The sequence below is a fragment of the Salvelinus fontinalis genome, chromosome 13 (genome assembly GCF_029448725.1).
Source record: "Salvelinus fontinalis isolate EN_2023a chromosome 13, ASM2944872v1, whole genome shotgun sequence".
Taxonomy (NCBI): domain Eukaryota; kingdom Metazoa; phylum Chordata; class Actinopteri; order Salmoniformes; family Salmonidae; genus Salvelinus; species Salvelinus fontinalis.
Genome location: NC_074677.1, coordinates 5,939,817 through 5,967,754, shown reverse-complemented (window position 1 = coordinate 5,967,754; position 27,938 = coordinate 5,939,817). Strand labels below are relative to the sequence as shown.

The following is a 27,938-nucleotide window of genomic DNA, read 5'->3' as shown; positions in this document are numbered from 1 at the left end:
TCAATGTATTAAAAGAGTTGCTCATATTTTTGCCAAACACAGGTTGTTAATTCATATCAGAGAGGAAGAGTTGCGTGTAGGCAGTGACCCACTCGATTGACTACATGTCCCAGGCTTAGTAACAACTTCCGGGACACGAGGGTTGTCGAAAAGCTTAAAACTCGACCAAAATGCGCAAAAGCAGAACTGTTTGGTTTGTTGTTGTGAACTTGTAGCTAGTTAGATTTTTTTGTTTTATATACACTGACGGTACGTCATCAAAGCTACTGATATCATGGATGCGTTACACAGACATCGTTCTCTTCACAAGGGGACGACTCCACCATGGAAGGAAACCTACAGGAAGGTAAACGTTAGTTATGGGATCTATCATTATCTGGACGGTGGCTTGCTAACAAGTTAACCACGGCTAGTTGATAGACTGACAGGCCAAACATTAGGCGTGATCTGAAACCAGAATTGGAATAACGCTCAACATTTGAAGACTTGCGTGGCTCGCCGAGTTAATGCCAAGACTTTAGCTCATGAAGTGTATCATGTTTTGATGGTTGTTAGCGTTTGTTTTTGTTCCTCAGCGTTGCGTGGACAGGTTGAAGAACAGCCGAGCCAGGTTACTGGAGAAGTACCGTCAGATGGGAGATGGTCAACACTGCAGCGCCAACGGCTCTGTTTTCGTCCAGGAGGTGATGGAGGAGGAGTGGACTGCGCTCCAGTCGGCCAACAGAGGGCTGCCCACCCCGTGGCGTAAAGACGGCATGGAAGAGGTGAGGGTTTGTCCGTTGCATAATGACTGTGCATCAGAGGTAATCGTGTAGCTAACATGACACATGCATACAACTAATCTACAGCTAATTTTACATGAGTTATGTAACATAACATAAAGGTGAAATACATTTCTTTAAAATAAGCCAGATGGCTACTTAGAGCTTACCTCGTGTCTTCTCTACAGATGTACAGTGTCATGAAGGAGTATGATGAATTGGCAGTGTTTGAAGAAATCCAACAGGAACTTATGGCTCAAGGTAGTTTAATTCCCTAATGAATCTTGCCTGAATGTATTAGTACACACACACAGCTACACAAACAGACAGGAAAACCGGTTGGAACCCCCTGGGCATAGATGCTTCTCTCTGAATGACATTGTTCTCTCTCCAGAGCTCTCCATCATTGAGGAATATGAGAAAAGCATGTGGTTTGAGGAGCAGTACTTGAATTCAGTTGTGGAAGGGCTGGAAGGAGAAAGGCAAATCATCTGTCCCGTATGTTACGTGTAAGTCTCTCCCAAGATGTGACTTGATATGCTATTGCACTTGCTCTGATGTGTCATAGTTAAGACTCTAAAACCATGGACTGTGTGACTATCTACATTTCAGACACAACCTAACTGTGAACTGCCATTTTACCTCCTGTCCCTGTGGGCTTTACATCAACACAAGGGTTTGTATAATCTCATATACAATTCAAATTGACCAACCCCTGTTGTGCTGACCACTCTGTTCCTCGTGATCACGACGAGGCACTTTCTAGTTAACGTACTACACTTTTGGCTGATTGACGTCTGTTCATCTCGTCTCCAGCAAAGCAACGTGACCATCGAGTCTCTGCGGTGTTTGTTGGAGAGGAGTGTAACTGAACACATGGAGGATTGTCTTCAGAACCCTGTCTTCTCCATGGCCTCCAATGCAGATAGCTCTCCAAACCTCATGATGAGCTGCAAGGTGACAGACTGGCTTGAATACATGCGTGTCCCAAAATGGCAATCTGTTCCCTACATAGTGCACCTCTTTTGACCTGAACTCTATGGGCCCTGGTTAAAAGTAGTGTACTATAAAGGGAACAGTACCACTTGGGACACAAATTGTCTTTTATCATACTTACAATCCTCTTCTGTTCGGGCCATAATGTGACACTTAACTAGTATCACTACTGCGCCCCCTACACGTAGTTCCTTATGTATTCTTCTGATAAGTCATATTTTGATTAAAGGGGGCCCTGCACAATTTGCACAGGTTTATATTGTTTAATTTTAGATGTCAAAGCAATTATCCATGAATAGTAATATCATATCGTTGAATGCAGAGTGACCGATCACTGACTGGATCTTGTTTCTGATTTCAGGCTTGTGATTACCTGGCCATAGTGCTGTGAGTCACCTGTCCTACCGGGGGGGGAAAAGTCAGATTTTTAACCATCCCGTGTCCGTGGGAGGATTTTTGTACTCTGAAATAAAGACTTTGTATTTGTACAGTAAGATTGGGCCGTTTTAGTTTGACTGGTATTCAGAGCATGTCTTAGACTTACGTTACGACGGCACAATCGACTGCCAAAAGTAGTTCCAGCTGGCTAATGGGACGCCATAGCTCTGATCATGACAGCTGATGAGTCCTCTGTTACCAGTGTCTCAGGTGTTTTCCTGTGATCTTTCTGGAGACCTTCCTCCCTAAAAAGGTATGCATATACTGCGACAACTAGCTCAATGCCTGAAACAAGTCCTTTTGATATAATCACCTGCTTAATTTCTCTTCTGCACTGTTGTCCTCATGAGGGGAAATGTACATAACTGACGTATGTCAGCAATAAAACCATGGTTAACCTACCCGTGTCATTAGTCTCACCACATCTTGCTCATGACACTAACAGCCTTTATTAGCCTCAGTTACAGTAAAACAGATGCAGCAAAGTGATTCAATATGAAATTAAAAGCTGCAGAAACATCTAGTCACAATTCTTGTACCTATTACCCCCCCCCCCCCCTCACCCAAAATTAGATTGGGATGGTGTCTAAAAATGAATTTTGTTCCATCTACACATTAATTGCATTTGATAAAGCCACTAAGGTCCTCCAGGAACTTGAGGTACTCCTGATGCTCCATGGCAGTGCTCAGCTCAATCAGTTCATCAGCAAACGTGTTGTCAACCCCCCGGTCAGCCAGGAAGTCCATCAGGTGGTCATACAGAGCCTAGAGAGAGAGACGGGCCAGTTTGAAGCATCGGAATGAGGAAAACCTATAAGCCAGGCCAAATTCAAGTAGAGCAGCCTTCCTGAAAATGTCCTATTGTAGGCAGTAAAGTCATCGTAGATGAATAATAGACTGGGTACCAGTCTTTCTGCCCTCTTGGCAACACCACAAACAGATCAGGATAGAATACTGAAGCAATGATATTTAGACATGCCGAGAGAAAGACCATGAGTATCAGCTCTTACCCAATCCAGAGACTCTGTGTTGAGTGTGTAGGACGTCTCCTTCCAATCTTCATCTCCCTCCGGCTGGAAACTGACCTCGCGTATGGAAAAGATGTCGCTCTCCTCTTCCCCTTCACCATGGCTTACCTGAGAAATCAATTTAACCCAACATTGTTAGATTTATTGCTTATTAACACAATGTGGTAAGGAACAAATCAAAGCCTGCTTCCCAATAACTCTGTTGATAAAGATGTCTTCTATTAATGAAATGTTTCTATAGCCAATGATGATTGACTTGTAGGATATCTTACCTCATCTTCAGGATAATGGCAGTCAAACACCAAGGAATGTTTTGCTGCTGGTTTCGTCACCTCGACAACAAAGTTGGGTGTTGACACAATATCTGGCTGTTAGGAAACACACAAGATTCAAAGCCTTAGTGTTGTAACAGCTGGCTGGTATGGACAAATTCATATAGAGATAAATGTAACTATGTTGCCCAATAACTATATACACACACAACTAAAATAGCAAAAAAGAAAACGTCCTCGCTGTCAACGCCGTTTATTTTCAGCAAACGTAACGTGTGTATGAACGTAAGATTCAACAACTGAGACAAACTAAACAAGTTCCACAGACATGTGACTAACAGAAATGGAATAATGGGTCAAAAGTAACAGTGAGTATCTGGTGTGGCCACCAGCTTCATTAAGTACTGCAGTGCATCTCCTCCTCGTGGACTGCACCAGATTTGCCAGTTCTTGTTGTGAGATGTTACCCCACTCTTCCACCAAGGCACCTGCAAGTTCCCTGACATTTCTGGGGGGAATGGCCCAAGCCCTCACCCTCCGATCCAACAGGTCCCAGACGTGCTCAATGGGATTGAGATCCGGGCTCTTCGCTGGCCATGGCAGAACATTGACATTCCTGTCTTGCAGGAAAACACACACAGAACGAGCAGTATGGCTGGTGGCATTGTCATGCTGGAGGGTAATGTCAGGATGAACCTGCAGGAATGGATCCACATGAGGGAGGAGGATGTCTTCCCTGTAACGCACTGCGTTGAGACTGCCTGCAATGACAACAAGCTCAGTCCGATGATGCTGTGACACACCGGCCCAGACCATGACGGACCCTCCAAATCCATCCCGCTCCAGAGTACAGGCCTCGGTGTAACGCTCATTCCTTCGACGATAAACGTGAATCCGACCATCACCCCTGGTGAGACAAAACCGCGACTTGTCAGTGAAGAGCACTTTTTGCCAGTCCTGTCTGGCCCAGCGGCGGTGGATCTGTGCCCATAGGCGATGTTGTTGCCGGTGATGTCTGGTGAGGACCTGCCTTACAACAGGCCTACAAGACCTCAGTCCAGCCTATTGAAGACAGTCTGAGCACCGATGGAGGGATCGTGCGTTCCTGGTGTAACTCGGGCAGTCGTTGCCACCCTGCACCTGTCCCGCAGGTGTGATGTCCGGATGTACCGATCCTGTGCAGGTGTTGTTACACTTGGTCTGCCACTGCGAGGACAATCAGCTGTCCGTCCTGTCTTAGGCGTCTCACAGTACGGACATTGCAATTTATTGCCCTGGCCACATCTGCAGTCCTCATGCCTCCTTGCAGCATGCCTAAGCCACGTTCACGAATTTGAGCAGGGACCCCGGGCATTTTTCTTTTGGTGTTTTTCCAGAGTCGGTAGAAAGCCTCTTTAGTGTCCTAAGTTTTCATAGTTGTGACCTAAATTGCTTACTGTCTTTTTGTTTTTACCTTTACTTAACTAGACAAGTCAGTTAAGAACAAATTCTTATTTTCAATGACGGCCTAGGAACAACCTTGTTCAGGGACAGCACGACAGATTTTTTCCTTGTCCGCTCGGGGATTCGATCTTTCGGTTACTAGTCCAACGCTTTAACCACTAGGCAACCTGCAAGCTGTTAGTGTCTTAACTAATAATTGGATGGTGATACTTGCCAGCCAAACAGAAAAGCAAGGCGAAGCAATTCAGGCATACTTTAAAGTCAGGACAATCCCTGTCCTTCAAAAGAAAACCGATTTTTTTGTTGTTGAAAGAATCCATTTTGCAGTAGGCATTTTGAATTAAATGCGGATCGGAGCTTATAGTTAAGTGATTACATCACGTTCCCCACGTACCTTCAAAAGTATTCAGCGATCATCATTTATAAAAAATTTAAAAAACATTTTCCATCATAACTTGTTGCAATAAATACATTTTGACAAAAGACAAATTAACCCAGGTCTTTAGAAAATGTCTCATATCTGCAGTTTCCATTAAACACGTCAAAGATTTTATTTTGCATCATTGCTTTTGTAAAATAAAAATGGGTCAATGGAAACCTGCCTAGTGATTCAAAAAATAAGTTATTTAATTTACATATCCAGGGAATGCAGGACTGATATTTTGATGTGCCACCTGCCAAAAACAGGATCCAGAATTATCAGATTTATTTTTGGCTCGTCGGGGATGAATTTGTCATCTTTGTTCATTCATATTACTCGCCACCCGAGAAAGTCGGAGCACTTAGATTGATCGATCTAGCAACAAGATAATACTTAGAGTTGGCAATCTATTAGCCTACATGGCTATCAGTAAATGTAATGTCGTACAGAAACGATCCAGCGCTAGGCCACTTGGCCTATTCACCGCAAATGAAAAGCGTGCCTAGAGTAAACTGCCCGCTACTCAGTCCCAGTTGCTAATGTATGCATAGTATTAGTCGATTTGGATAGAAAACACTCTGAAGTTTCTAAAACTGTTTGAATGATGTCTGTGAGTATAACAGAACTCACATGGCAGGCGAAAACCTGAGAAAAATCCAACCAGGAAGTTGGAAATCTGAGGTTTGTAGGTTTTCAACTCTTGGCCTATCGAATACAAAGTGTCTATGGGGTCATTTTGCACTTCCTAAGGCTTCCACTAGATGTCAACAGCCTTTAGAACCTTGTTTGATGCTTCTACTGTGAAGTGGTGCCGAATTAGAGGGGATTGAGTAAGGTCTACCATGACCTGAACAAGCGCTGACCATGCGTGTTCATGTGAGAGCGAGCTCTGTTCTATCGCATTTCTGAAGACAAAGGAATTCTCCAGTTGGAACATTATTGAAGAATTATGTTAAAAACATCCTAAAGATTGATTCTATACCTCATTTGACATGTTTCTACGGACTGTAATATTACTTTTCGTCTGAACTTTTGCCTGGACCTGCCCGCGCGTCGTGAGTTTACATTGTGTACTGAACGCGCGAACCAAAAGGAGTAATTTGGACATAAATGGACTTTATGGAACAAATCAAACATTTATTGTGGAACTGGGATTCCTGGGAGTGCATTCTGATGATCATCAAAGTGAATATTTATAATGCCGTTTCTGACTTCTGTTGACTCCAACATGGCGGATATCTTCTTGGGTTGTGTTGGTCTCTGAGCGCCGGTACTCAGATTATTGCATGGTTTACTTTTTCCGTAAAGTTTTTTTGAAATCTGACACATCGGTTGCATTAAGGAGAAGTATCTCTTTAAATCTGTGAATAACACTTGTATCTTTTATCAATGTTTATTATGAGTATTTCTGTGATTTGATGTGGCTCTGTGCAAATTCACGGGAAGTTTTGGAGGCAAAGCCAAATGTAAACTGAGGTTTCTGGATATAAATATGAACTTGATCGAACAAAACATACATGTATTGTGTAACATGTTGTCCCGGGAGTGTCATCTGATGAAGAATATCAAAGGTTATTGATTCATTTTATCAATATTTCTGCTTTTTGTGTGATGTCTCTTTGGTTGGAAAAATCACTGTATGCTTTCTGTGATTAGTTGCTGACCTAACTCTAGCTGTAACTGTTATCCAACCACAACCTCCAACACAACCATCAACAGCTGCAGTTGGTTTGGTAGCACCGTCACTTTTTGTTTTTCCTTTCACCGTAAAGCTTTTTTTGAAATCGGACTCGGTGGGTCGAATAACGAGAATTTTATCTTTAAAATGGTGTCTAATACTTGTATGTTTGAGAAAATTGAATTATGAGATTTCTGTTGATTGAATTTGGCGCCCTGCAATTTCATTGGCTGTTGGCGAGAGTCCTAGACAGGTTAAGAAAGAGCATTGTCTGTAAAGGTTAGACTCTCAGCCCAACAGTCGACCAGCCTCACTATTGCAATAATTAATTGATATTGAATAAAGATGATTGTTTGAGGAAATGACAAAGTCTCTCTCACTTGATTAGAATAGTCCAGCAGTAGTTGCCTTGAAAACTGTCTTTCGCCCACAATCGCATTCTGCGCAACGGTCATATGCTTGTGCTTCTCAGAATGGATCTCTCCTCCCTCCGTGTCACAGTGGGCAGAGGGAGTGAGTGGCTCGCTCACATAACAACCAAAAGCGAAAAAGAGACTCATAGCAAGAATCAACATAATGCATAGGCAGGCTATTACTGTTGACCAAATAATGATTTTACATTTAGAATAATCTACAGGAATGTTGTGTTGCAAAATCACAGAAAAGTACTTACATAATCAAAATGTAAGAGGAAGCCGATGTCTGTGTCTACATTTCGGTTTATCATTCCAGCTCTAGACTTACCTCACTTTCTGCCGACTTCTGTCCCTGCACTTGTTCAGCCTCCTCTTCAAAGTTAGGGGGAACACTGTTGTTGATGTTGAATGTGACGGTCACTCTGCAAGGAAGGGATCAGACAATGATTCTATAAAGAATACATTTCAAATTATGTGAATCATGACTGGGTTAATTTCGTGCAGGTGTGCATTTATTGATAGGACATCCAACTGTATTCATAATCAAAATAAAATGTCTGCCGAGGCGGCAGATAGCCTAGTGGTCAGAGCGTTGGACTAGTAACCGAAAGGTTGCCAGACCGAATCCTCGAGCTGACAAGGTAAAAATCTGTCGTTCTGCCCCCTATACAAAGCAGTTAACCCACTGTTCCTAGGCTGTCATTGAAAATAAGAATGTGTTCTTATTAACTGACTTGCCTAGTTAAACGAAGGTAAAAATGTGACATTTACTCAGGAAGGGGGAGGTATGTATTGTAATATAATATAATACTTTTCTCCAGAGAGCGTCCTGATGAGTTTGGCTTCGGTGCCGTTCTGCTCTAGCTCCCACCCTCCAGACATCTTGGGAAGAGTCTTGCTTTTCTGAACCTTCTTCTCTTCTTTCATTTCATCAGACAGGAAATCTCCAAAGGCTTTGTCTCCTTGAAACAGAGCAGTTTAAAAATATTTAAAAAAAAATTAAAAACGGAGAAGTCGTTATTAACTACACGCTAGTCCTATACTGTCCAAAAGATTTTTGCACCCACCCATGTTCCATTTCCAAGGTCACATGCGCATTGCTCGACACACAGGTCCAGATGGAGATGCCATTAAGGATAGCTAGCCAGCTAACATCACACCCATTAGTTGGTTTCATCATCAGCTTCGCATTAGGCACTGCTCTAAAACATGCGGTCTTGCTTGATAAACCATGAACTAACTTTTGACTAGATACTATAGACATGATGGTTCCATACATTGGGGGACACGCATTGGTGACATATCTTGCCCCTCCAGTCAGATAGTTACATGAGAACATATGTTACAAACGTTGTCCATGTTTTACAAGCTGGTCGCAGCTATTCCTCCATTGTTTTACACACAACTAACTAGTTAGCTAGTTCAACAAGATCAAGCAAGTGGAGGGGGGGGTCATTTAGCTAGCTAACGTTAACTAGTACTCACTACAGTAACTAACTAGCTACCCAATTTAGCGATTATTACCTTCCGTATGTAGCGACACACATTCACAGGATACAGGACTCTGTCCCTTTGAACTGAAGAGTTTTGGTCTGTACCCCGATGCTGCACCATTGTTGCTCATCATCCAGAGAGACCGGGTGAAAGGCTGGATTGTTCCCGAGTTTGGAGAGCATAACGACGATCTCGTAAGAGGATGGAGAGCACGAGTCGAGGACATTGTGGATGTAGACATTCGAACTGCGGTAGTCACCGCTCGGGAAAGCGTCTTTAGCATGATTATAGGTTGGTCAATTTGACTAGTAAATAAAATAAAAATACAATGGTTTGATAAGCCCCAAGTTCAAGTTACCAGCTACTGTACTGCGAATATAAGGTATGCCTGGAAACACATGTGTGGAAGGACACCGTGACCTCCTCAAACTTTGAACCGGAAGTGATCACAAGGTCTAAACCAATGACTAGACCAGACACGTTTTGCGGTAAAATACGTATTAATAGTCAATACATACATGTAATGAAATATTTCTAATAAATCCAACAACCGTGTGTTATGATAACTCGCTGCAGAATGCAAACAGAGCGGTTCTTATTGGTCTACGGCGTGGAGCGCCCCCCTGCGTTCAAATTAATGATGAGCACAAGACAACGCATGATCCTTGGTCATACTGTACGTTCACGTTGATGCTTCACTATACAGTTGAAAACCATAAACATGATTGCAAATCAAACAAAACAATTGATGAGGAAAAGTTGTTTAATTCATTAGAAAAAACAAGTGGATATAATAACCAGCATATATAATATAAAGTCACCCTGTCACATCCGCCACTATAATCTTTTGCCTTTCAACACACTCAGGTCAGGTTGTTAATCATCCAATAAAACACTGCAAATATTCTGTCATCAATGACGTTTCAATCAAACATATGACCATTGGTTATCGTGTAAACCTATCACACCCATTTAATCAATCATTCTTGTTTTGGGACATTATCTGATTATTATATTCTCCGTAAAGAAATATTTTAGGAATCACATGTTAAGATGCTCTTCAAGATCTAAATGTGGCATTCATTTAGTTTAAAGACAATATTATTTACGTATTATCTTTTTTTTTTTTTTTTTTTACAATAGAAAGATGGGTGAAGAATGCCATGTCCGCACAACAGACACCCTGTTCAAATCCCGCCGCCACAGCTTCAATCCTCAGGTTGCTCTGAACAATACAAAAAGAGAACAGCGAATAAATACAATCCATTTCATTCAAGACATTTTACAAGTGTATCAAAGACCTGAGTAATCAAATCAATTCCTACTATATAAAATCTCCATGCATTGCATTATCAATGTACAAGTACACCTACTTGACATGGTTTAGCAGGAATTTGTGCAACAGTGCTCCACATTTAAAAACAGGCTAACTGATGTGACCAACTTCACAATAAGCTTTGAAGTCCATTTACCCAGAGGGTCAATGCATCGGTCTTTGGAGCTGCCAGTTACTGCAGCAGGAGCATGCATCAGGTAATAGTGAGTGAACAGTTTGAAAAAGCAGGTGTTTGTTAATGAAAGACATTCAATTACGCTCCTCCTACACCACCTCAACTGACAGACGCCATAACGTATTAACCCAGCCACACACACACAACCTCCACACTATGACCGCCCACCTCAAATGATGTGGACAGATGTCTCGCTATCCTTTCAGGACAAATGACAGACGAGTCATTTTTAGTCAGCAATATCAATTCCAAAAGGCACTCGCACATCTGAGCAATCTGATTTGCAAGTGCCATGGCAACAATTGAACAAGATGAAGGAAAAAGGAAACTGCACACTGCTCTTGATAGTATCACCGATATTTAATAAGCTTTACGTATCGTCAAAGCTCTGACGAAGGCCGTGTGGCCGATACGTAAAGCTTATTAAATATCGGTGCTACTATCAAGAAGCAGTGTGCAGTTTCCTTTTTCCTTCATCTTAGTCAGCATTATCACTCATTTCCCTGGTAGTTGATGTACCGTAGATGTGTGTGACTAAACTCAAAACAAAAATCAACCTATGCCCAAGTGTTTATGTAAACTGCTGCTTAAAACATCTAATTCAATCCTGTGATATATCTATATATTTCAATATGTCAACAGAAAATATTATGTACATGGAATGGCAGTTATGTTATATATGTCCTCTGTTTTCTAAGCAAGTGACAAACAGCCAATAAGTTAGACCAAGGGGCCAGAATTTAAATATGAACAGCCAATTCAAGTCAGTTGTTGAATATATTTGTTTGAAGGAATAACCATGCCATCCCACTTCTGTGAGTCAATCTATGTTGCCAAGAAACATGCAGATATTTAGAATCAGTGTTTGAACTCAATCATGATGAAACCTCATTTCTGGTTGTGAAGCAAATATGTGGCAACAAGCAATGATTAGCCAACAGCTAGAGGAGAGTAGAATGAACAAGGAAAAGGTCAGTTCGTAACCACAGTTACAGGAACATTAGTTTGTAACCTCAGATCTAGGTCAGGGGAATCTAGCTCTTCTATGGTTCAGCAGACGTCTGCTGTAATAAAACATGGCCGCTTTCCCATGAATAGGTAGAAGAACCCAGAGAGGAACCCTCACCCAGACCCCCCTCTATTTGGCTGAATTTAGACAGGCAGCCCAATTCTGAGTCCCCCCCCCCACTAATTGGTCTGTTAACCAATCACATCAAATATGTTTCCGAGCTGATCTGATTATTCAAAAAGACCAATTAGTGAAAAAAAGTTTAGAATTGGTCTGCTTGTCTGAACGCTGCCAAACTGTCAGACCAAATGCTAAATGTTCTGTCTTCGACACGAGCAGTCCTGAAGAGTCTTTCTACGCTTTGTGTAAACAGACACGAGCGATTCAGCAAACAGGAAAGAGTAGAAAGATGTTCTTCCCATCATGCCTCCATCCAGTTCCTATTGACACCGAGGGAGACGTGGGTCAGGTGTGTCACTGCTCAGGGAGGTTTGGTTCTGCTGTAGCCTCTCGTCACCCCAGAGTCCTGTCCAATCAGAGGCTAGCTCTTGGTGGGGCGTAGCTTCCGGCGGAAGTACTCAGGCGCGGCCTCGACCAGCCAATCAGCATCCACCAGACACAGGTCCCTCATGTAGCACTTGGAGGTGTGCAGGAGCTCATTGAAGACTACGTAAGCAGGCTTGGCCTGGAAGAGGACAGAGGAGGGGTGGATGGCAACAGGCTGGTGGGTATCCAGGGCCGTGTAGCTGCCATCTGGCTGCAGCTCTGCAGCGTTCATAAACAGACCGTGGGCCAGGCAGCGACGCACGCTCCCCGTGTCCGACCCACACGACTCCAGCTTCATGCTCAGCTGGTACACAGAGGGGAGAAGGAGAGGTCATTGTGTGTGAAAAGAGATAAATCATATGGAAATATCATGAACGTGTTCAGGTGAAAGATATCCATGTTTGAATTCATCAGCCGATTAGAAGACCTAAGAGTTTAAAATGTTGCCGCCAACGCATTTGGAGAAATTACAGTGTGCAGATTCCACTCTTGCTGAGGAACAGCCATGTTAAGAGACCTGGTTACTTGTGATGTTAGGGACTTGTTCTCCTACCTTTAGGCAAATCTCTCGGAGCTGTGCACGGACCTCTCCAACCATGCTCATGTTCCTGCTGTTGACAAAGTTCTCCCGACACCACTCCTACAACACACACATCAGAGCCCTTATTGACTACACAATCTAGAAACCATAACACTTCATCAATAAACACTCAGGGCTGGTGATGAACATCTGGACTAAAAAACAATGCTCGATGGAGAAACATTTGATTTATTTACCAATTTACTTATTTTTAGCCATTTTTCTCCACAATTTCATGGTATCCAATTGGTAGTTACATTCTTGTCTCATCGCTGCAACTCCCGTACGGACTCGGGAGAGGCGAAGGTCGAGAGCCGTGCGTCCTGTGAAACACAACCCAACCAAGCCACACTGCACATCCAACCAGGAAGCCAGCTGCACCAATGTGTCGGAGGAAACACCGTACACCTGGTGACCTGGTCAGCGTGCACTGCGCCCGGCCCGCCACAGGAGTCACTAGAGCGCGATGAGACAAGGACATCCCTGCCGTTCAAACCCTCTCCTAAACCGTACGACGCTGGGAAAAATGGGTCTCCCGGTCGCGGCCGGCTGCGACAGAGCCTGGACTCGAACCCAGAATCTCCTAGTGGCACACTGTGATGCAGTGCCTTAGACCACTGCGCTACTTCGGGAGACCTGGAGAAGCATTTTAGTCTGTGGACCAGACCCCATATGTCCAGAGATATTATACAGACTGTGTGAAGGCTCCTAAAGGCCTCTTCGTTCTGACCCTATATGTCCAGAGATATTATACAGACTGTGTGAAGGCTCCTAAAGGCCTCTTCGTTCTGACCCTACATGTCCAGAGATATTATACAGACTGTGTGAAGGCTCCTAAAGGCCTCTTCATTCTGACACTATATGTCCAGAGATATTATAGACTGTATGAAGGCTCCTAAAGGCTTCTTCGTTCTGACCCTACATGTCCAGAGATATTATACAGACTGTGTGAAGGCTCCTAAAGGCCTCTTCATTCTGACACTATATGTCCAGAGATATTGTACAGACTGTGTGAAGGCTCCTAAAGGCCTCTTCATTCTGACCCTATATGTCCAGAGATATTATACAGACTGTGTGAAGGCTCCTAAAGGCCTCTTCATTCTGACACTATATGTCCAGAGATATTATAGACTGTGTGAAGGCTCCTAAAGGCCTCTTCATTCTGACACTATATGTCCAGAGATATTATAGACTGTGTGAAGGCTCCTAAAGGCCTCTTCATTCTGACACTATATGTCCAGAGATATTGTACATACTGTGTGAAGGCTCCTAAAGGCCTCTTCGTTCTGACACTATATGTCCAGAGATATTGTACAGACTGTATGAAGGCTCCTAAAGGCCTCTTCATTCTGACACTATATGTCCAGAGATATTATACAGACTGTGTGAAGGCTCCTAAAGGCCTCTTCGTTCTGACACTATATGTCCAGAGATATTGTACAGACTGTGTGAAGGATCCTAAAGGCCTCTTCGTTCTGACCCTATATGTCCAGAGATATTATACAGACTGTATGAAGGCTCCTAAAGGCCTCTTCATTCTGACCCTACATGTCCAGAGATATTATACAGACTGTGTGAAGGCTCCTAAAGGCCTCTTCATTCTGACCCTATATGTCCAGAGATATTATACAGACTGTGTGAAGGCTCCTAAAGGCCTCTTCGTTCTGACCCCTGACCTTGTTGGCGTTTACTTTCTTGAAGGCTCTGTAGATGTTGAGCAGTGTCAAGTGATCTCCCTCGCTGGTGGTGAACTTCTTGCGTGCGGCGAGACTCTCCTCTCGGCGTGCGGGCGGGTTATAGAGCACCGTGTCCACCGACAGCAGAGACACGATGGTCAGCACCTCCTCAGAACACTGGAAGTCTGGTGACAGCAAGATGGTCTGTAGACACAAATACACACGCGAGAGAGAGAGACACAGTCAGAAAGAATGTTTTAATACAGTATTTAGTGTGGCTACTTATAAACAAATAAAATGGGGGGGGATGCCTAGTCAGTTGCACAACTGAAGGCCCATTTCCTGTGTGCCTATCTTACCTTGGCATAGCGTGGCTCCAGGGGGAAGCTGGCCATCTTCTTGCCCAGAGGAGTGAGGGTGACCTGCTCACCTTTCCTCCCTACAGCCCCTAGTAGATCCAGCTGCTCCACCGCCGAACGCATCGCCTCTGAACAGCCACATCACACCCACAACATTACGCCATTACAACACATTCTGACCAAACACATCATCAACACAAAACTGCAACACTCCAGCAGTACAACTCTTATCTGAGACCCGACAACGCAGTGGATTAATCCCCGTTTTAATGGATTCTACCATGTCGGATTACTTTATCATCACAGCGAAGACACACTGCTTACCAGGAGAAGGCTTAGACATGAAGTCAAAGTTCATCACGTCAGGGATCCCCAGAGCCAGAAGCTGTAGCATGACACTGGCCAGGTTACACCTGCAGAGAGAACACAAGAGCAGAACAGCCAATCACAACCACAGAGACCTGTTTCTCATACTGCAGCAACAACTGGGTCGTGTTCATTAGAGCACACTGTAGCAAAAACCTTTCGCAACGGAGTATATATATATATTTTTTAAAACGAGCATTTCTTATTGGACATGTTGAGATAGTATTTCTCTGGTTGGCGTCTACTGAAAATAGTTCTGTTCTCTTCCAACAGGTCAACAGTGACTACACTTGCTTTGGTTGCTCATACACACATCTGTCCACCTGATTCAACTCCAGCCATGATGGTCCAACCTCCATCACAGGAATGGGGATCTGTGTGTGCGTGTGTCCTACCTTTGTATCTCAGGCACGGTCATGGGGATGAGGTTGTCAAACTCGTCCTCGGTGTAGAGACGGTAGACGGAGCCGGAGTCCTCTCTGCCAGCCCTGCCCGCCCTCTGCCACGCCTGGGCTTTAGATACCCGCTGCACTGCCAACACCTCCAGACCGCTCTCTGAGGGGCGGATACAAGGTACATTACAAAGGAAATAAATCAGCTGTTTAAAAAATCTTCAATCCTTAAAAAAATATATATATGTGTGTGTATTGTTGTTTTTTCTTCTTCAAAAAGTTGGAAAACAATTATGAGATCAAATTAATTTATTAATTCACACCAGGGCCACAGAACTGAGTGACTGACAAGTAGAGAAAGAGATAGGACATGAGGTTAAAGAGCTCTGTGTCCTGTCACAATGAGAAGTCTCACCTGGGTTAAAACGCTTTGCTTTCACCATGCCTGTATCAATGACGTATTTGATCCCCGAGATGGTGATCGACGTCTCTGCAATGTTGGTTGACAGGATTACCTTCCTACAACCCTGGCAAGACAAAAAAACACAGAGGACAATAGATATATTAAGTTCCAACTGTCCGGTATTTCCAGACTACTATGAAATAATGACCTATAATGAATTACGAGTGAAATAGTTTCCCTTACAGAAAATGTTTTTAAAAAAAAATGTTTCCCTCCAATTTAGGCCACAAGTACAGGATGAGTCAACAGCCTTATTCAGGTTGGAGATAACAGAATATTCACTTTTAAAACTGATTGTCACTGGACACTTACTTTAATATGAAGCCTTAGTTGCTTGAGCATCACAAATAAATGATTGCAGGATATTGTACACGGCCCTCTAAGGGGGACGTATCCTACCTTCGGTGCAGGCTGGAAGACTCTGAGCTGCTGTAAAGGGGGTAAGGAGGCGTACAGGGGGATGACAGTCATGGGACCACAGCTGTCAGGGAGGTGCTTGGCGATGTCACGGCAGGTACGAGCCAGCGCCTCTATCTCCTCCTGTCCTGTCATGAACACCAGGATGTCATGTGACGCAGGGGCTTCCTGTTCAGGATGGACGCATCACAAACACAATCTTGTCTGTCATCATATGTTGATTTGGAATCACGTCTAACTTGTGTTTTTCAGAAAGGTATGATTCATGTTACGCTGTGAGGTTGAGTCGTGATAGGAGGGTGTCTGGTAGCTTGGTTAAAGAAGACTGAACTAGTGAAGGAAAACTATGAATTAACACATTTGGAATCATATAGTAACCCAAAAAAGTGTTAAATCAAACTATATGTATATTTGAGATTCTTCAAAGTAGCCACCCCTTGCCCTGATGACAGCTTTGCACACTTGACATTCTCTCAACCAATTGAGATGGTTTGGTTGGATTGCAGAATGAAGGAAAAGCAGACAGCAAGTGCTCAACATGTGGGAACTCCTTCAAGACAGTTGGAAAAGCATTCCAGGTGAAGCTGGTTGAGAGAATGCCAAGAGAGTGTGCAAAGCTGTCATCAAGGCAAAGGGTGGCTACTTTGAAGAATCTCAAATATACATGTAGTTTCATTTAGCACTTTTTCAGTTACTACATGATTCCATATGTGTTATTTCATAGTTTTGAGGTCTTCACTATTATTCTATAATGTAGAAAACAGTAAAAACGAAAGAATAACCCTCGAATGAGTAGGTGTCCAAACTGTTGACTGGTACTGTAAGTGAAAAACTATATGAGATGCTGGGCTGAAGGGAGATACACACAGACCTCATACACCGCCTGCTACGTTAGATACACACAGGCCCCATACACCGCCTGCTACGTTAGATACACACAGGCCCCATACACCGCCTGCTACGTTAGATACACACAGGCCCCATACACCGCCTGCTACGTTAGATACACACAGGCCCCATACACCGCCTGCTACGTTAGATACACACAGACCCCATACACCGCCTGCTACTTTAGGTTAGATACACACAGACCCCATACACCGCCTGCTACGTTAGATACACACAGGCCCCATACACAGTCTGCTACGTTAGATACACACAGACCCCATACACCGCCTGCTACGTTAGATACACACAGACCCCATACACCGCCTGCTACGTTAGATACACACAGACCCCATACACAGTCTGCTACGTTAGATACACACAGACCCCATACACCGCCTGCTACGTTAGATACACACAGACCCCATACACCGCCTGCTACGTTAGATACACACAGGCCCCATACACCGCCTGCTATGTTAGATACACACAGACCCCATACACAGTCTGCTACGTTAGGTTAGATACACACAGACCCCATACACCGCCTGCTACGTTAGGTTAGATACACACAGACCCCATACACCGCCTACTGCAGTAGTTTTTATTAAGCAAAAATTCAACCTAGTTCACCTCACAAACGTGGTAATTAACTGCAACGCCCATAATTGGCCATTGGCCTGTTTCTTTTCCGGCTCGAACAGAGATGGATACACTTTTAGGTCTGCTCCGTTAAGTCACATGTCCATACCTGATGGATCTGGAAGACTGACACCAGTGCAGCCTGCAGGTAGTCTGACTGGGGCTGCTTGGTGTAGTACATCTGGATGGGATGCTGCCTGCCCTCCAGGTACAGCACAGGAGACTTGTTGAAGTACTGAGAGAACAGGTCCACGTCCATGGTGGCTGACATTACAATCACCTAGAACGGTACATTGAAGAGGCAATACATCAGATTTATTTATAAAGCCTTTTTATATTTATTTTTTTACACACACTAGTCTTGAAGTGGTCTTGGGAGAGTATTGTTGACATTCTATATTGGGTGCTTTGACAATGGAACACCAGATCAAGGGTGAGCGACACACACACACACACACACACACACACACACACACACACACACACACACACACACACACTATTCTATGTAGTCTACAGTCGGTGACCTAGCCTGGAATTCAAAATTAAATGTTCCGTTTCACCATTGTTTCAGATCGTATCACGTTGGATTCCAGGCTACTGAGGGCTAGCAATGACCTACCTTGAGGGGGATCTTGTTCTGTTCTCTGCGTTTGCGCTGGGCAGCCTTAACCACTCCGAAAAGCACGTCAGTGTGCACAGTGCGCTCGTGGGCCTCATCCAGCACCACCACGGTGTAGCGTAGTAGTAAGGGGTCTCCTATGGCCTCACGCAGGAGCATACCATCTGTCATGAACTTCAGCTTCGTCTCCGAGGAGGTGACATCCTCAAATCGCACCGTGTAGCCAACCTGAAAAAGGAGGATTGGATTCCCCCCCCCCCCTCGATTTGATTGTTTGGTAACAGTCCACATACAGCCTAGCTTTAGAGAGTTTACAAGATTGAAGTTTTGTACAAGACTTATAAAACTACAAGACATGGATTGTCGTTGGGTACATGCAGCCACTGATGATACAAAGGTAACAACCACCACATTGCTATTGAATGAAGTACAAAAACACATGTTTTCTACAAGAGTTTGACCACCAGACTGTAAACAAAGGTTTTTACGCACCAGCTTCCCCAGCTGAGTTCTCTTCTCCTCTGCTACCCGCGTTGCCAGGGAGATCGCTGCCACTCGGCGTGGCTGTGTCACAGCGACGATGCCCTGTCGCGCGATGCCAGCTTCATACAGGTACTGAGGAATCTGGGTGGTCTTCCCAGAACCCGTCTCACCTGAGGGACAGGGCATCGGAAGACACAATGGTTTGGTTAGCCAATGTTATAATAGTTGAAGGCAAAATCTACAGGTTATGACGATTGCAACCACATGAACAATCAACACGGGACCTCTGAATTTGTTCAATAAAAAAAAAAAAAATTGTTTTCGTTGCAAAACGTTTTTTTCCCGACTAATGCTTACACCTCAGCTGAGTTCACTTCCAGACAGAAGCCAACAAATAGCCAAATAAAATTGTCTTTATCACATGCTTTGTAAACAACAGATGTAGACTGAGGGCGTCCACATGCTTCCCAGCTGAAACACTTCTGTGGAGTGTGTGCATATATTCTGACAACGTTTTTTTGTTTGTTTTGGATTTCGGTGGGGGGGTTTTCGGCTGTTCGGGTACACAAAAACAAAGTTCCAGAGCCAAAGTAAAAAGTCTACGGGCCCTTCCCAGCGCGGCAGAGAAATTTAGAAAATATTTTTTTTTAAACGGAGGAATAAATACACAGTGAGTAACATTAACTTACGGCAGGTAGCCTAGTGGTTAGAGCGTTGGGCCAGTAACTGAAAGGTTGCTAGATTAAAAATCTGCCGTTCTGCCCCTGAACAAGGCAGTTAACCCACTGTTCCCCGGTAGGCCATCATCGTAAATAAGAATTTGTTCTTAACTGACTTGCCTAGTTAAATAAAAGGTTAAAAATATAATATAATAATAACACAGGGTAGGTACCGAGTCGGCGTACGAGGTAAATATGTAAAATGCAGTGAAAAAGGTGTGTTAGCCCCCTTTCTAATTTAGCATATTTTTGATACTGAATGTTAATCAGAGCTTCAACCAAAACCTCATATTAGATAAAGGGAACCTGAGTGAACAAATAACAATTACGTACTCGTTTAATTTATTTCATAAACAAAGTTATGTAACACCCAAAAAGTAATTGCCTCCTTTAAACTCAATAACTGGTTGTTCCGCTTTTAGCTGCAATGACTCCAACCAAATGCCAAAAACATCTCAATTGGAATTAGGACTTTCGACTAGATAATTACAAAACTTCAAAATTGTTGCTTTTTAGACATTTTTTTTAATGTCGACTTGATTGTGTGTTTTGGATCATTGTCTTGCTGCATGACCCAGCTGCACTTCAGCTTCAGCCTGACAACAGGTTCTTCACCTTAGTACCGAGTCTGAATACTTATGTAAATGTAATATCAGTTTTTTTCTTTGTAATAAATTAGCAAAACATTCTAAAAACCTGTTTTTTTGTTTTGTCATTATGGTGGTATTGTGTGTAGCAAACAATTTAATCAATTTTAGAATAGGCTATAACATAACGTGGATAAAGTCAAGGGGTCAAAATACTTTCTGAAGGCGATGTATATCATTGGGGTGGAAACTGTTCAGGGTAGATGTCGACCGATTATGATTTTTCAACGCCGATACCGATTAATTGGAGGACCCAAAAAAGCCGATGCCGATTAATTGGGCGATATATAGATAGATACATAGATATATATCTAATAATGACAACAATACTGAATGAACACTTATTTTAACTTAAAATACATCAAATCAATTTAGTCACAAAAAAATAATGAAACAATTTGGTTAAAATAATGCAAAAACAAAGTGTTGGAGAAGTAAAAGTGCAATATGTGCCATGTAAAAAAGCTAACGTTTAAGTTCCTTGCACAGAACATGAGAACATATGAAAGCTGGTGGTTCCTTTTTAACATGAGTCTTCAATATTCCCAGGTAAGAAGTTTTAGGTTGTAGTTATTATAGGACTATTTCTCTCTATACCATTTGTATTTCAAAGACCTTTGACTATTGGATGTTCTTATAGGCACAATAGTATTGCCAGCCTAATCTCAGGAGTTGATAGGCTTGAAGTCATAAACAGCGCTGTGCTTCAAGCACTGCTAAGAGCTGCTGGCAAACGGACGAAAGTGCGGTTTGAATGAATGCTTACGAGCCTGCTGCTGCCTACCATCGCTCAGTCAGACTGCTCTACCAAATATCAAATCATAGACTTAATTATAATAAACACACAGAAATACGAGCCTTAGGTCATTAATATGGTCAAATCCGGAAACAATAATTTCGAAAACGGAACGTTTATTCTTTCAGTGAAATACAGAACCGTTCCGTATTTTGTAGGACGGGTGGCATCATAAGTCTAAATATTGCTGTTACATTGCACAACCTTCAATGTTATGTCATAATTATGTAAAATTCTGGCAAATTAATTATGGTCTTTTTTAGGAAGAAATGGTCTTCACACGGTTCGCAACGAGCCAGGCAGCCCAAACTGCTGCATATACCTTGACTCTGCTTACACAGAACGCAAGAGAAGTGACACAATTTCAGGCATCGCATTGATTATATGCAACGCAGGACAAGCTAGTTAAACTAGTAATATCATCAACCATGTGTAGTTAACTAGTGATTAGGTTAAGATTGATTGTTTTTTATAAGATAAGTTTAAATGCTAGCTAGCAACTTACCATGGCTCCTTGCCAGTATCCTCGTGGATTGCAATATAATCGGCGTCCAAAAATGGCGATTACCGATTGTTATGAAAACTTGAAAATCGGCCCTTCTGATTAATCAGTCAACCTCTAGCTCAGGTTCCAGACTTGGTGCATCGGTACCGCTTGCCGTGGAGTAGCAGAGAAAACAGTCTATGAATTGGGTGGCTGGAGTCTGACAAGTTTTAGGGCCTTCCTCTGACACCGCCTGGTATAGAGGACCTGGATGGCAGGGTGCTCGGCCCTAGTGATGTACTGGGCCGTACACACTACCCTCTGTAGCACCTTGCGGTCGGGTGCCAAGCAGTTGCCATACCAAATGGTAATGCAGCCAGTCAAGATTCTCTCAATGGTGCAGCTGTAGAACTTTTCTGAGGATCTCAGGGCCTTTGCTGAATCTTTTCATCCTCATGAGAGGGAAGAAGCGTTGTCGTGCCTTCATGACTATGTTAGTGTGTGGACCATGATAATTCCTTAGTGATATGGACACGGAGGAACTTGAAACTCTCAACCCGCTCCACTAGAGCCCCGGAACACATTTGGGGTAAACTTTTATTGCAAAACGTTTTGCTACGATATGCGACTAATGAATACACACCTGATAAACCACTGACAGCTGGCCATTAAGATCACTAGCTATTTATCAATCATGATTTGACCTCACATTTTTCCAAGTACCCAGATGTCATGAATGCATCATGGGAACTTTGGGAAAAAAACGGAGGTCAAATCATAACGGCAATGATCTCGGGTCTAGAAAGACGCCCGAGTTTCAGACTTGGAATTCCGAGTTGGATGACTGTTTTGACTGCGGCACCTGGCTCACGAGCGATTACACAAATAATGCAATTTACTAGGGATGCACGATATATCGGTGAACATATCGGAAGCGGACGATATTAGCCAAAAATGCCAACATCTATATCGGCCCGATTTTTTGTTTAACCCCGATGTTCAAAACCGATGTCAAAGCTGACGTACAAACCTATATAACGTAGGTACATGACGTAATGACGCCACGTAAAATGTAGCGCTACACGTGCAACACAGCATTCCTAACCTAACCCACAATGTCTGCTGTGTGGATCGAGCAGTCAACAAGTCGAGCAGTCATTTGAAAGAGTAAGAACATTTCAGCAAGACAACTCAAAGGTGAAATCCATTAACGGCAAGATAACGGAATTCATTGCCCTTGACAATCAACCGTTCTCTGTCGTGGGTGATGTTGGCTTTCACCGACTGATCGAGCACAGTTACACACTACCAAGTGCACTATTTTTCAGATGTTGCACCTACCGGACTTAAAACAATAATAACGTCACTGCTATCAGCTTCACGACTGACATTTGGATCAGCGATATCAGCCTCATGAGCATGCCGAGTCCGACAGCACAGTGGGTCGTCGAGGATTTCATACTGAGGAAAGTCGTATTGCTCATGATTGTGCTTTTTGTCATACCGCTGCTGCCATTTTAATGGCATGTGAGAACATGTTTGAAACATGGACACACTACCTGACTCCATTCAAACAACTGACAACTGACTGGAGAAATAAGCTCATCAACTGCGTCTGCAGCAGACGTGATAACCTCTGTCATGGCATTGAAACACCTGCTCAACAGGCTGTGAACAAGCGATTCGGTGGCATTCTCTCTTTACTGTGTCGCCACCATACTCAAGACTATGTACATGTACCATTACTGCGATGCAGACAAGAAACAGGGTTTACGTGAAATGTTACAGACACAGCCGGACAAGAGGGAAATGGACAGAGTGACAGTGAGCACAGAGGAAGAGAGGCCACAGACAGACAGAGCTGAAACTTCACTGCTTGACATGCATGATGAAGTCCTGGTTGAGACTGAAACGACTGAACAACGAAACAGCACAGCAAGTAAGTGAAAGAAATAGGTTTTGATTATGTTTTACTGGTAATGGGGACATACGTAAATGCCAACAAAATAACCTTTTGGTCAGTGTGGTGTGTGTAACATGTATTTAACTAGGCCAGTCAGTTAAGAACAAATTCTTATTTACAATGACGGCCTACCCCGGCCAAACCCAGACGACGCTGGGCCAATTGTGCGCCGCCCTATCGCCAAATCACGGCCTGATGTGATACAGTCTGGTTTCGAAACCAGGGACTGTAGTGACGCCTCTTGCACTGAGATGCAATGCCTTACACGGAACCCAAACCGGCTGCACGCGTGCGCCATCGTCCGCTATCGTGCATGGATTTATTTTACCGCCCACACCAAACGCGATCACGACACGCAGGTTAAAATATCAAAACAAACTGTGAACCAATGACATTCATTTGGAGACAGGTTGAAAAGCATTAAACATGTACGGCAATTTAGCTAGTTAGCTTGCACTTGCTAGCTAATGTTAATTTGTCCTATTTAGCTAGCTTGCTGTTGCTAGCTAATTCGTCCTGGGATATAAACATTGAGTTTTTATTTTACCTGAAATGCACAAGGACCTCTACTCCGACAATTAATCCACACATAAAACGGCCAACCGAATCGTTTCTAGTCATTTCTCCTCCTTTCAGGCTTTTCATCTTTGAACTTATATGGTGATCGCATCTAAACTTTCATTGTTTTACCACGACAACAGGCAACAAAGTTCGTCTTTCAATCACCCACGTGGGTATAACCAATGAGGAGATGGCACGTGGGTACCTGCTTCTATAAACCAATGAGAAGATGGGACAGGCAGGACTTTGAGCACGATCTGAGTCAGAAATAGGAATGACTTCTATTTTAGCCCTTGGCGTCGCATGAGCAGTGTGGGTGCAATAATTGAATAACATGGATTTCTAAATTTATTTTGCGAGCTCGCGCACGCGACGTGTCCAATCTGGTCAGCATGTTAGACCACTGTGTCCATGTGTGTGGGTTAACTATTTAAATTGTACTAGAATGATTAAAAGGCTGCTAAAATTTAAAATAATCGGTTATCGGTATTGTTTTTTGGGGGGCAAGTAAAATTTCGGACATTGGTATTGCCCAAAAATGTCGATGCATTACTACAATTAACTTTCAACTGATGCAAAACACGCCTACCTAGTCGCCGGGCCAGATTAATCGAATCCCCTCCACGAGACAAAGTCAGATTCTTTGTGTATGAGCCATTTTGGCCTACTTAAGTGGTTGTTGTTTTGTAGTTTGTCGGTCTTTGTATATACACTAAACGTGTAGCTATATCGCCACATGTGACCGGGAAATAGCCTATGGCGGTAGAGGTATGGAAAGCATACGGGTTGGAACTATTACATCTGCCTGTATGGAATTCTTGCTGTAATAAATTGGCTAAATATCCAACCGAAGATCTGCGTCAGGAAACCTGTTGTTTGGCAAGCGATGATGAACATTTGCAATCCCACCTGTGCTGTGCTACAGTGGCTATTGCATTACCTTGTGACTAGGTTAAGCCAACTTACCTATCAATACAGCACTATGAAGCTGTCTAAGCTGGTTAATAAGTTGAGACTTCGCCTGGTAAATGGGAAGATTTTTCCTTTGCACGTCTATTGGTACCGATGCATTTTCCTTTCTAGGTAGCAGCATCCCAGGCTTCTTGTCAAGACGGAAAAAAGGAGACCCCGGCTTAAATTTCTTCGCCGGAGGATGATCGGGGTTGTGGGGCATGGTCTAGAGAGAACCGCTTTACAAAGCAAAACTTAAGGCTTGTTCAAAATGAAATGGAAATATATATTTTATGGACAAATACAGCCAAGCTACACTGCGGTTGTTTACCTCATCGACACAGCTAAATCCTTCCCACGTGGTAAATTCCGTCGCAGGAGTATGACGTCATATAGCCCCACCTAACGGTGAGACTGTGCTATGGCAATATAGGCCTACACGCGTCACCTCACATTCAACATTGGAGCCAAAAAATCCAAAGAAGTATCACAGATAGAATAATGAGCCAGATATTTCACCGGATGTATAAATGTGAAGCACCTGGGTGGCATTTCCACTCGCTATCAAATATGGTGATAAGAGGAAGTGGACGGCAGTGGGAGAACATGGAGATAGATGGATTTTGGCCGATATTCTGCGAATTTTCTCCATACAGTTTTCTGTTTCCAAAACTAGAACCTGTAACACAGAGGGGACTGCATTCAAAAAGACTTTACCCTTTGCCAAATATGTAAAAAAAATGGTGTTGTTTAGAAGGAGTGCAAGGGCAAATTGAGTTGTTTTAAAATGTAATCTTTATTTAACTAGGCAAGTCAGTTAAGAACAACTTCTTATTTACAATGATGGCCTACCGGGGAACAGTGTTGTTCAGGGGCAGAATGACAGATTTTTACCTCGTCAGCCCAGGGATTCAATCCAGCAACCGACCCAACGCTCTAACCACTAGGCTACCTGCCGCCCCAAGGACCTCACCAGAGTAGGTGTTCCCTAATGGAAATATCCAAGTAAATGCGCCAATAGGATCGCACTAGCTCGTGCTTGACTCTGCCCACTACGACAAACTCTGGTCTACCTTGGGTTAGTTATAAAAATATATATTGTAGCGACCCGCACAGACAGCTGTGTGTTATGTGTTAGGCTAGTAGGTGGTTGTGTTCGCGGGATCCGACATGTCAGTCAACCTGCTATCTGCCAATCACGGGAATGCCTGGAATGTTCTGATGCCGGGCATCCTGGCGGTTGGCGGAGTGGCGTGGAGGGGGGTTGGGCAGGGGGATGGAGCATTGGAAGTTAAGACCAGGTTCAGCCTTTGTTCTCTCTCTTACGTCTGGGCTTCACAAGAGAAGGTCACGATTGGCTTGTGGGTTATCTTTCATTTATTTGGCGTGGGCTACGGCCAAACAGTAGCCTGTGTAAAGTTGGTTTAATAAACCGTCCATTCGTAAACTCAATCCTCTGTCTGGACAGTCGTTCTTTTATGATCTAGTCAGGTCATTACAATATCATGCACAACCAAACTGCAGAGCGAAACAGCACAAACACCTCGTGCAAGGTCATATAACTCAAGAGATTGTGTACTGTACAGAATGTCCACAGGTAGAGCTGGACTAATTACTTAAAAATATCCTTTTGTTTGATTATGAATACATATAACTAGGTACATGTTGATCTATTGGTCTTATGATCGGACCAAAAAGGTCAATTATAGAGACTCAAAAAAGGTCAAAAGAGACTCTGTTTCCGTGCCAAATGTCACCTTATAGGCCCTGGTCAAAAGAACATTTACATTTTAGTCATTTAGCAGACGCTCTTATCCAGAGCGACTTACAGTAAGTAGAGTGCATACATTTTTATTACATTTTTTACATACTGAGACAAGGATATCCCTACCGGCCAATCCCTCCCTGACCCCTAACCCAGACGGCGCTATGCCAATTGTGCTTCGCCCCACGGACCTCCCGGTTGCGACAGAGCCTGGGCGTGAACTCAGAGACTCTGGTGGCGCAGCTAGCACTGCGATGCAGTGCCCTAGACCACTGCCCCACCCGGGAGACCCAAGAAGTACATTATAAAGACAATAGGGTTCCATTTGGGACAGCGCCTGGATCATAACCTGACCTTTTATGACGCCACGCAGTAAACCAGTGTTTCCCAACCCTGGTCCTCAAATACTCTCAACAGTACACATTTTTTATTGTAACCCTGGACATGCACACCTGATTCAACTTGTCAATTAATCATCAATCCATGAATGAGCTGTGTTTGTCCAGGGATACAAAAATGTGAACTGTTGGGAGGACTGGCGGACTGGCGTTGAGGGTACTGGGGGACTGGAGTTGGGCTGTTGGGGGTACTGGAGGACTGGAGTTGGGCTATTGAGGGTACTGGGGGACTGGAGTTGGGCTGTTGTGGGTACTGGAAGACTGGAGTTGGGCTGTTGGGGGTACTGGAGGACTGTAGTTGGCTTGTTGGGGGTACTGGAGGACTGGAGTTGGGCTATTGAGGGTACTGGGGGACTGGAGTTGGGCTGTTGGGGGTACTGGAGGACTGGAGTTGGGCTGTTGGGGGTACTGGAGGACTGGAGTTGGGCTGTTAGGGGTACTGGAGGATTTGGGCTGTTGGGGGTACTGGAGGACTGGCGTTGGGCTGTTGGGGGTACTGGAGGACTGGAGTTGGGCTGTTGGGGGTACTGGTGGACTGGAGTTGGCCTGTTGGGGGTACTGGAGGACTGGAGTTGGGCTGTTGGGGGTACTGGAGAACTGGAGTTGGCCTGTTGGGGGTACTGGAGGACTGGAGTTGGGCTGTTGGGGGTACTGGAAGACTGGAGTTGGGCTGTTGGGGGTACTGGAGGACTGGAGTTGGGCTGTTGGGGGTACTGGAGGACTGGAGTTGGCCTGTTGGGGGTACTGGAGGACTGG

At 43.8% G+C, this 27,938-nt stretch overlaps 3 protein-coding genes across 4 annotated transcripts; 1 reads left to right on the top strand and 2 right to left on the bottom strand.

Moving 5' to 3' along the window:
• Nucleotides 1-128: 128 nt before the first annotated feature.
• rpain (RPA interacting protein) lies at nt 129-2,596 on the top strand. Its single transcript, XM_055941521.1, has 7 exons — nt 129-346; nt 576-764; nt 950-1,022; nt 1,156-1,270; nt 1,374-1,437; nt 1,578-1,718; nt 2,119-2,596. Exons 1-7 carry the CDS (start codon nt 275-277, stop codon nt 2,146-2,148), a joined length of 684 nt encoding a protein of 227 aa, XP_055797496.1. The 5' UTR covers nt 129-274; the 3' UTR covers nt 2,149-2,596.
• Nucleotides 2,597-2,625: 29 nt separating this feature from the next.
• On the bottom strand, nt 2,626-9,409 carry c1qbp (complement component 1, q subcomponent binding protein). Its single transcript, XM_055941520.1, has 6 exons — nt 8,978-9,409; nt 8,265-8,415; nt 7,782-7,875; nt 3,496-3,591; nt 3,206-3,331; nt 2,626-2,960 (listed from the first exon to the last, which is right to left on the bottom strand). Exons 1-6 carry the CDS (start codon nt 9,228-9,230, stop codon nt 2,811-2,813), a joined length of 870 nt encoding a protein of 289 aa, XP_055797495.1. The 5' UTR covers nt 9,231-9,409; the 3' UTR covers nt 2,626-2,810.
• A 283-nt stretch (nt 9,410-9,692) lies between these two features.
• Nucleotides 9,693-25,406, bottom strand: dhx33 (DEAH (Asp-Glu-Ala-His) box polypeptide 33). Of its 2 annotated transcripts, none has more exons than XM_055941512.1 (12): nt 25,035-25,406; nt 18,908-19,068; nt 18,416-18,643; nt 17,903-18,073; nt 16,249-16,434; nt 15,802-15,913; nt 15,390-15,549; nt 14,953-15,041; nt 14,629-14,756; nt 14,270-14,473; nt 12,567-12,653; nt 9,693-12,317 (listed from the first exon to the last, which is right to left on the bottom strand). In XM_055941512.1, exons 1-12 carry the CDS (start codon nt 25,240-25,242, stop codon nt 12,009-12,011), a joined length of 2,043 nt encoding a protein of 680 aa, XP_055797487.1. In that variant the 5' UTR covers nt 25,243-25,406; the 3' UTR covers nt 9,693-12,008. The 2 variants fall into 2 exon arrangements, with proteins under 2 accessions (XP_055797487.1, XP_055797488.1); XM_055941513.1 differs by lacking the exon at nt 25,035-25,406 and adding an exon at nt 21,566-21,642.
• Between the last annotated feature and the right edge of the window lie 2,532 nt (nt 25,407-27,938).